At 39.4% G+C, this 10163-nt stretch overlaps 1 protein-coding gene across 1 annotated transcript in view; it reads right to left on the bottom strand.

The window, feature by feature from the left end:
- Positions 1-4447: 4447 nt before the first annotated feature.
- The window catches only part of gjd1a (gap junction protein delta 1a), an 11750-nt gene continuing 6034 nt past the window's right edge, over positions 4448-10163 (bottom strand). The window contains exon 2 of the mRNA XM_016560540.1: positions 4448-6059. Coding sequence (XP_016416026.1) covers positions 5231-6059 — 829 coding nt within the window. The 3' untranslated portion in view covers positions 4448-5230. The remainder of the gene's footprint in view (positions 6060-10163) is intronic.

Below are 10163 nucleotides of genomic sequence, written 5' to 3'. Positions count from 1 at the left end.
TGTGTGTGTGTGTGTGTGTGTGTGTGTGTGTGTGCGTGTGCGAGTATAAATATTCTGATTGATTACAATACATTGATTTTTCATTTTAATGTGGTTCTCATTGCATTGATGTATGGATTTTCAGGTCAATTCCATTACAGTTAAAGCTTAACTTTATATTTTTCATTATTATTCACACACAAGTGAAACTCTTTCCAAAATGTAACAGTGTTTAGACATTGTATAACATTAACGAACAGTGTTGTTGTTGTTATCATTTAATATTCATTTGTCCCCTGTTCATTTTATTAATGATGTTCAATTAAACAAAAACCAGCAGTGATTATTCTCTCTTTGGTCACTTGACTTTATTTGCTGCTCTCCTCCACCAATGGCTGACCAGTATCATGACAGGTGCCACTGTTTTCCTGTAATTCTGTTCCGTTCATTTCCTCCTTTGTGTTTTAATCTCCTTTAATGCTCTCACCATCTCTCTTTCTGTCTCTCTTCCCTTTGTCCCTCTCTCTGTTTGCCCTCCAAATCCATGAACTGTCTCTTATAATGTCATCCTCACTTAGATAACATGATTTGAGGATTAGGATTATAATAATATAACAATGAAATATTACAGGAAAAATCGATTTAGAAATATTCCCGCTTTCCCACTGATGATTACCCAACTCTCTCTTATAATTATATTATTATTAAAATGATCAGTTTTCACTTCATGCGTTTTATGCACTGGCTCATAATATTATGTTATCTTTATTTTTTAATTAAAGAGAGTTCATGTCAGAAAACAGCAGGAAATAGCAAAGTAAACTGATATTGATGACCACATCTCAAATGCTCCTTCTGCTTACTGTTGTTTTACTGCTTTGCAGTTACAGACCAAAATAGATTTTGCTTCACTGTCAAAGGTCAGCATGATCAAAGGTCAGAGAGGTTCATGTTATACTGTGCATCTTTAATTTTCACTTGTTTAGCAGCCAAATACACATGCCGCTCTACTCTCTATTTCATTTACAGCGGCACACATTCTGCCATTGCCTTTCTCTTTCACTCTCTCACTCAGTAGGAGTTAATTTTTAATGCTGAGTCATTTGGTGTGTACAGGAGGGTGTGATTGCAGTATCACTGTTGTAGTGTAAATAATAGATGTTTCTGGTATTATTGAAACTCTAAGTGTTCCTCAGCACAACTTGGTGCTCACAGCAGCATGCATTTCTTAGTAAGGACATGAGTCACCAAAAAAACTACTGTCAGTGTTAACGCAAAGTACATTGTTGGCAGATTTTATACTAAGAAAACAGCTTGGAATGAATTTAACAACTATTTCTATAAAAGGTTTTCTTCACTGACTACACGCATTGCAGAGTTTACAAGTGGGATCCATTTGGAGGTGTTTTACAGCTACAAGCAGCTTTTTGAAGAAGAGTTTTGTTAGAATAATTGCGTGTTTGGATCAGTTTTTGCCTACATTGTGGGGACCAAAGGAGGAAAACAGCTCAATAAACACAATAAATAATGTTTAAATGAAAGTAATAAAATGCAGAAAGGTTCATGTAATGGTTAGATTTAAGGGGAGTGGAAAGAAAACATGTTTGACTCAATATAACAACAACAGAAGTCAATGGAAAGTCACTGTTTAATAGAAAGAAACAAGTGTCATAATGTGACCAAAGCCCATAGCTTTTTGTAGAAGTCTCAAATGATCAGGTGTGCTAGATGATATGAGAAAAGGGAAAAATATAGGCACTGTCATGTTTTTTGTATTTGTGTGTGTTAGTTAATCTGAAGAGCTGTATTTGTCTTTCAAACTTCAATTTTCATTAGAATTCTGATATTGGCTTGCGATCATCTACAAGTAACAACTATAAATATGATAGAAGACTTATTTCCAAACATTTATTTAACTGTATTAATAATTTAAAATTGAAATCATTTTGAAGATGGTGCTTATCCTGAATAAAACATAGGCCTAGTTGCAGTGCAAAATCATTTGTATTCTATATGAAAAAAAGATGCCAGCAGCACAGACAATAGGAGCTATACTTAGCTTGTGTAAGAGCTCTGACTCATTCCACATTAGTTAGCAACCGTTACATTGTCTTATCTACACTCATTTTCATTTAATTTCTAATGTCTTAATTTAGCAGCTTCTCTCTTTACTGGTAATGTGTTAGGCAAGCTCATGGGATTAATTTGGCTATTCGTGGCTCACACTCAGTAAGTTTCTATCCAACAATTTTTATGGAAATTCTGAATTTAGAAATCCTGAATATAAAAGCTTGATATGTGCATAAACTCCAAAATGCGCAGTTCTATACTGAGGTGGGTTTTCTCATGTCAACAATCACATTAAATTGATGGAATCATTCCATTTTTTACAATTATTTAAGACTATTTAAGCATGTGTTTCTGCTCTTACTGGCAACAAAGATGCCGACAGAGAGGCTGCATAGTTGATAAAAAACACATATAATGTTGCACATTCTCTTTGTGAAACATTTGGATGGAAACCCAACTAGTGTAAACCTATTTAGTGTGTGAATGCTTTTCCAACTTGGTCAAGGTAAAACACAAATACACACACACGCACACTTTCTGTCGTTCAGAGAGCATCTATGCAGGTGATCCAGTGCTGTGTATTGGTTTGTGAGTTATGCTTTCACCGCCTTCATCGCTTTAATGATTGCATCCTGGACAAAAACCCTCCAGCATAGCATGCCCATTTAGATGGAAATACACATTTGTGGACACGCATGCATAGAATCAAATGACAAAGAAATCGTTATGCCATTATATTTCATTTATTTCTTTAATAGTTTATTCATTTATTTTTATGACATATTTATTTATAATTTATGTATATCTTTATATATTATTGCTGCATTGGAGCCTTACTCAGTATAGACTCTCTCTGCCATTCCCATAGAGCTATAGATCTCCTACCGCATGCTTCAGAATACACCTCAAAAATATTGGGTGCAAAAAAGAAACAGTCTGTTTCTATACACAGCTCGTAACACTATCTAGCCACTCTAATGATGCTTTGTAACATGCCTTTGTCTGGAAATGCCCATAGTATAAAATCGCAATTTTTTCTGTCCATTACAGAACAAATGCAGATAAACAACACAATTTTGTCTTTTTTTTCCTTTCTTTTTTTTTTGGCAATCAATGTGTAATTCTTTTTAAATAATGGCAAAAGCTACACTTCAATGTGTGAAATACATTGATGATGCAATATCGATATTCTGAGATATGTACAGTAATGAATGGAGGGGTTGGAGAAAGGAATTCCGGGATTTGGACTGGGGACTGTGGTGTGTCAATGTTGATTTTTGCATGAGGATGGAATCTCTTATGGCCCTCCAGCAAACGTGGGGGTGGCTTATCAGTAGATGAATGTTCGTTTTCTCTTCTTGCCTTGTATACTTAATAGCTATATCTATAAAACTATGCAGAAAGAGACAGAAAATGAAAGAAAGCAAGTGGGGAAGAGGCGTAGAGGAGTCTGTGCTGAGGTACAGTTTGATACTCTTTTGTTTGTCGTCCTTTTTTCTCTTTCAAAATGTGAGGGATGTCTCAGCATTGACCCTGGAGAACATTTTTCATACTTTACAATGCTTCTGAGTCACATGCTGAGCTGCCCTCTAGCTTCATCCCTCCATCTTTCTATCTCTTTTGACATCAAGCAACTCGAATCAGTTTTGTTTCTTAAATTTCTCTTTTTCTGTTGGAAGACTTTTGTTGTTATGCAGGGCTCAGGGATATCAGTATGTGTGTGAGTGTGTGTGGTGTATACGTGTTTGTCGATTAAGTATGAGTCCCGTTCTGTTCCCCAGCGCTCACCATTAGTCTGAAAAAGCAGTTTTGTTCTCCATAAAGTTTAGAATGCCAAATCTGATTTACTCCAGTCCTCCCTCATCCATTTGCTTTTTTGTTTTCACCCTACCCCTCTCTCACCCTGTCCAAACTATGCATAAAATTTGCAATGTCAAGTCTGCAGCACAGGGCGTGGCCGTCGCCTCGTCAGCCACTCCCAACCTCGTCTAAGCCCCTCCCCTATTCGCTGTCAGACATAGGCCGATTCGCTAGACTGGGTGCGGCCCAGGTTGGGCACAGAGGAAAGGTGGGACACATCCTTTTTCCGAATCTCACAAATGGACTTCCTGCGAGCCTGGACACCGCGGATGGCCGTCTTAATCTTCCGCCAGCCCAGATGGTTGAGCTCAGCCAAATTTAGCACCACGCAGATCCCGCTAACTGCGAACATGAACACCAGGAAAACTGTCTTCTCCGTGGGACGTGACACGTAGCATTCGACCTCCTTCACGCAAGGGTAGCGGTCGCACTCAAACATGGCGGGGACGTTGAATCCATACAGGAAGTACTGGCCGGCGAGAAAGCCGATTTCCAGAACGTTCCGGAACACCACTTGTATGACATAGCTGAGATATGTACAGTAATGAATGGAGGGGTTGGAGAAAGGAATTCCGGGATTTGGACTGGGGACTGTGGTGTGTCAATGTTGATTTTTGCATGAGGATGGAATCTCTTATGGCCCTCCAGCAAACGTGGGGGTGGCTTATCAGTAGATGAATGTTCGTTTTCTCTTCTTGCCTTGTATACTTAATAGCTATATCTATAAAACTATGCAGAAAGAGACAGAAAATGAAAGAAAGCAAGTGGGGAAGAGGCGTAGAGGAGTCTGTGCTGAGGTACAGTTTGATACTCTTTTGTTTGTCGTCCTTTTTTCTCTTTCAAAATGTGAGGGATGTCTCAGCATTGACCCTGGAGAACATTTTTCATACTTTACAATGCTTCTGAGTCACATGCTGAGCTGCCCTCTAGCTTCATCCCTCCATCTTTCTATCTCTTTTGACATCAAGCAACTCGAATCAGTTTTGTTTCTTAAATTTCTCTTTTTCTGTTGGAAGACTTTTGTTGTTATGCAGGGCTCAGGGATATCAGTATGTGTGTGAGTGTGTGTGGTGTAAATATGTTTGTCTACTAAGTATGAGTCCCGCTCTGTTCCCCAGCGCTCATCATTAAAGTCCGAAAAAGCAGTTTTATTCTCCATAAAGTTTAGAATGCCAAATCTGATTTTTAGTTTTCACCCTACCCCTCTCTCACCCTGTCCAAACTATGCATAAAATTTGCAATGTCAAGTCTGCAGCACAGGGCGTGGCCGTCGCCTCGTCAGCCACTCCCAACCTCGTCTAAGCCCCTCCCCTATTCGCTGTCAGACATAGGCCGATTCGCTAGACTGGGTGCGGCCCAGGTTGGGCACAGAGGAAAGGTGGGACACATCCTTTTTCCGAATCTCACAAATGGACTTCCTGCGAGCCTGGACACCGCGGATGGCCGTCTTAATCTTCCGCCAGCCCAGATGGTTGAGCTCAGCCAAATTTAGCACCACGCAGATCCCGCTAACTGCGAACATGAACACCAGGAAAACTGTCTTCTCCGTGGGACGTGACACGTAGCATTCGACCTCCTTCACGCAAGGGTAGCGGTCGCACTCAAACATGGCGGGGACGTTGAATCCATACAGGAAGTACTGGCCGGCAAGAAAGCTGATTTCCAGAACGTTCCGGAACACCACTTGTATGACATAGAAACGGGAGATGCCCTCCTGCTGACGGATCTTGGCACTTTTGGAGTATGTGACCCCTTGCGGAATGTTGGGAATGTCTTTCAAATCCAGACAGTCGCGGTCGTCTTTGCTTTCCGGGTGCACCAGGATACCGTTGATGTTGCGGAGCTTGCGGCTCAGCCCATGTCCGTGGTCGATGTACGGGCCGTGCATTACGGTGTAACTGCGATCTTTGTGCTTGGCAGACTGGTGCACTGAGTAAGTGATAAAACAGAGGCTGGGCGTACACACCAAGATGATCTGGAAAACCCAGTAACGGATATGGGAGATGGGGAAGGCTTTATCATAGCAGGCCTGGTTGCAACCCGGTTGCAGCGTGTTACAGATAAACATAATCTGTTCGTCCTCGTACACCTTCTCTCCCACTATACCCACGATCAGGATCCGGAATATCACCACCACTGTCAGCAGGATCCTTTGGGGGAGAGAAAATAAGAGGGAGAAAGAAGCAGAGGAAAGCAGTGGTAGAGACAGGATTGAAGAGGGGAAGGAAGAAAAACCAAGAAGAAAAAGGATTAGAGTTCATTTTTTCATTCAACGGCACAGCGTTAAACTGCTTTTCTAACTCCCTCTATCTCCCAAATGCAGACACGTGCACAAAACACATGACAAATAGTGAGTAATTACTTTAAGAAGCAGAGGTAATGCAGGCATTTAGCATTTCTTAATTACCTGCTACTCATTTTGTGCTTAAATTTGTAATTTTTTTAAAGTTAAAAAACATGTTTCTATTTCAGCTTGATATGAAAAGTAAGCCATTTCCTATTTCCCCTACATTCAATATTTCCCCACTTTTTTCATTTGACCGGCCTGACGCTGGTTCAACCAATGTGAATTTGTGGCAAGGCTATCAATTTGTATGACTAATGGCAGATTGGTTGCCTGTTTGACAAAGAATCATTAGGTGTGTTTGACTTGTAATGTAATGCTGCACAGACCAAAAAGTAAAAATTATTTTCACGCAATCTTAATGTTATATTATATAATAAAATTAATCAAAAATATAGATCCCACTTTATTGGTATTTAAGTAGTCTGATGAAGCTACAAAGAGAGTTCTGAATGAAAAGTGAAGAATGTACAGGTCTGGGCTGGGTGTGTTAAATGCCTTAATTTTAATGTGTTATTATTTTTTTTTTTTCCAAATTCATATGTTAAATCAGTAGCCCTACTGTTTATTTGACAAATATTGCATATATTCCATTTCATCTGTGCTAAAGAAAGCAAATACCATGTGAAGGTCACTACGGGAAGCAGAAAGTATCTGACTTGACAGCTCCTTTTTCAACTCAATGTGACAAATCTTGCCGATCTGTAAGGTCAGCCACAGTTTAAGTCAAAAACATCTAATATTTTGGCTAATGCACGGAGACCTGGATATGACAAACTGGGGATTAATAAAAGATATTGTGGCCCCAAATTAAGAATTAGTTCACACGATTTCATTCATTCATTCCTTTGTTTTAGGCCAATTGTGGACACGCTGTACTACTCTGCTCCTTTGTATTAACTAGGATAAATTGTGGCAATAAATCAAGAGACATAATTAATATACTGTGGGAATGGATTAAGACAATGTTGCCACAATTTAACTAAAATGAGGGGACACGTGTGTGCAGGCATATGTTCCCTGCTGATGATAACTGGGGCATACTGCATCAAGGCCATCAGAGTTTGTGTTGGGACGACTCTCCCCATCTCTGCTCTCTTATCAGCTCTTTGCAAGCTTAAATTAGAACTCAATGACAAAATTAATGAAGAAACACACACACACAGACAGAAATCAACACACAAGCACAGACTCAGACACATCTGATCATAGTGATAGATAAGAGCAGAGGAGATGTGTGATATCACAATGACACATGCAGCATAATAATGTGACATACAACACACGATGTGACTGTCCTGAGGAGAAGTAGCTACAACACCTTGAAGTTTTATGCATGGGACTCACGTGAGTGTGCCATTTAGAGCGAAACATCTCCACCCTTCTGCCTCACACACACTGTCTCTCTCAACAGATGCAGCCTGAGCACACAAATCTTCCTCAGTCTGTCTAGCTCTTTTCCTCACACACACCCTTGTGCTGAGACCGTCCTTCACTCCATGTCCTTACCAGCCATGACGTTATTTCATTGCAGGCTGGTCTTGATGCATGAGCACATACATTTTCTCATTCTCTCACATTCTCTCTCTCTCTCGCTCAGGCACACACACACACATATAGTGTGAGCTATATAATACAGTATTTTGCATTTAGTATTGAGACTTATAATCATCAAGTACTTCATTTAGGTCCTGTCGACTGTGTTAAGTTACTAACTCTGCAACAATGGCATTTTCTGTTCATCCTTAAAGAATGATGCATATAGCCCTCAGTCCAAGTCCATCCACTTATTTTTAGCATATTGGGTGGTGTAGCTTAGTAGCTGAAGATCTGGGCTGGTAACGAAAAGGTTGCATCGGGCGATGCTTGAAATATGTGCCCGTGAGCACAGCACTTCACCCCAGGTTTCTCTACGGAGACTCTTTGTAACTGAATATAGTGCCATTCTACAGTAAACTTGCATAAATGTGTAGAGACATTGAGCACCAGCCCTGGTTGTGTGGCGATAAATAATAAAATAATTGTTCTTTTCTATATTTTATATTGTTGTTATTCAGTTGGCCTATTAAGTTGTTTTTATGCTCTCACCAAGGTTCATTTGTTTGATTAAGAACACAGTAAAACATTAGTATTGTGAAATATTATTACAAATGAAAAATAATTTTTTAAAAATATTTTCATATATTTTAAATGTAATTATTCCTGTGAAGCAAAGCTGAATTTTCAGTAGCCATTACAGTTGTGCTGCTTTATATTTTTGTGGAAAATGCAATAGTGTTTTTCAAGATTCTTCAATGATTTGAAATTTGAAAAGAACAGCATTTATTTGAAATACAAATGTTTTGTAACAAAATAAATATCTTCACTGCCCCTTTGATCATTTTAATAAACTCTTGCTGAATAAAAGTATTCATTAAAAAAAATTCAAAGGCCCCCAAATGTTTGAACAATATTGTGTTTTACTGGATAGAGAGTAATGAAGACAAATTGGTTTTGCTTTCTATCAATGGTGGAGAGTCTTAAGTGAAATTTCCTCCTTCCAGACTTAATTAAGCATAGAGAATGAAAGTGATGAAGGCATTCCTGCTTCATTTTCAGAAATTCATTTTCAGAACGACAGTTGTTTATACAATATTAGGGCAATTCTGGGCAGTCAATGCAAAAAAAATATACCGGTTTTTATATTTGTACATATTTGTATACTCTGAAAGTTAATTTGGTGAAAAGTGAGTAATTTAATGGCGTTTTTCTCTATTCTTCAAGGGATGCATAGTTTATTGCCTCAAAAAGGAATTTGAATACACACACCCTTGTACCTTTTTCTCTTCTATTTCTTTGTCTTCAAATCAAGATTCACAATGATGTGATTAATTCCAGAGCTGGTTGATTTGGTTCATGGCGTAAAATTCTTCATTATAGAAAGACTATTTTGAAATCATTACAGAGAAAATGAATGTGAAAAGAATAATGGGAAATAATTTGTGCTCTGAATCAGACAGACTAATGTTAGCTCAGTGCTGTCTAGGACGGTTAGCACTGGTTTTAATGGACATATGGTGAACATTTGCGCTGCGCTAAGTAGGACAGTTATGACTCTTGATCAAACTCAACGGCACTTTACTGTAGTATAACAGCAAGAGATGTTTCTCGGTTCAAACGGCAGACGGTGTAACCTTCATATAACACTTAATAATAATTACCGTAGGATACGAAAAAACTAACGTTAGCTCTTCAGCGCTGTATCAATGACCAAAGGCCCTGGTGGGTCTTTAAATTAGCAGCACATCCCCCACTCCCTGCTGCCGTTACTATAGCAACCACATAGTGAACCACTCAGCACTCTGCACTGTACCAGACAGAGAGAGAGAGCGATAAGGAGGGGAGGAGGGAGGGAGAGAGGAATGATTGATGGAATATTGGGAAAGAGAGGAAAGAGTAGAGCCTGGAATGAGAGCGAACGAGAGCAAGTAGGTGTACCAAGGGCACAGGAAGGAATAAACCTACATACTAAAAGTGTGGAAATGGGGGATGATGAAAAACACAGGGAATGAGAAAGAGGGACATTTCAAGGTGAACTCAAGAGAGAGAAAGAAAGAGCTTGAATATGACGAGAAAAGGAAGGAGGCAAAAGGAGACAGACAGATGGGCAGAGGCAGACTAGAGGAGCAATGAAACAAACAGACAGATACGGAGAGACAGATGGAGAGAGACGACTGGGAGCAAGTACCGAGAAACAGCATATTCAGGAAATAAAACATACTGAAGGACTCCTTTTAAAGCACCTGGTGTGTGTGCAGTAACACACATATTGTGTATAGTGTGTCAGTTTGCGGCAGTGTAATTTACAGTGAATGGAGCATGTGTGATGGTGGAGCTTTGTGTGTGTGTGTGTGTGTGTGTGTGTGTGTGT

This window comes from Sinocyclocheilus rhinocerous, unplaced genomic scaffold, assembly GCF_001515625.1.
Source record: "Sinocyclocheilus rhinocerous isolate Xijiao unplaced genomic scaffold, SAMN03320098_v1.1 scaffold77, whole genome shotgun sequence".
NCBI lineage: Eukaryota > Metazoa > Chordata > Actinopteri > Cypriniformes > Cyprinidae > Sinocyclocheilus > Sinocyclocheilus rhinocerous.
The sequence above is the reverse complement of the archived record's forward strand: the minus strand, read 5'-3'. Positions and strand labels throughout refer to the sequence as shown.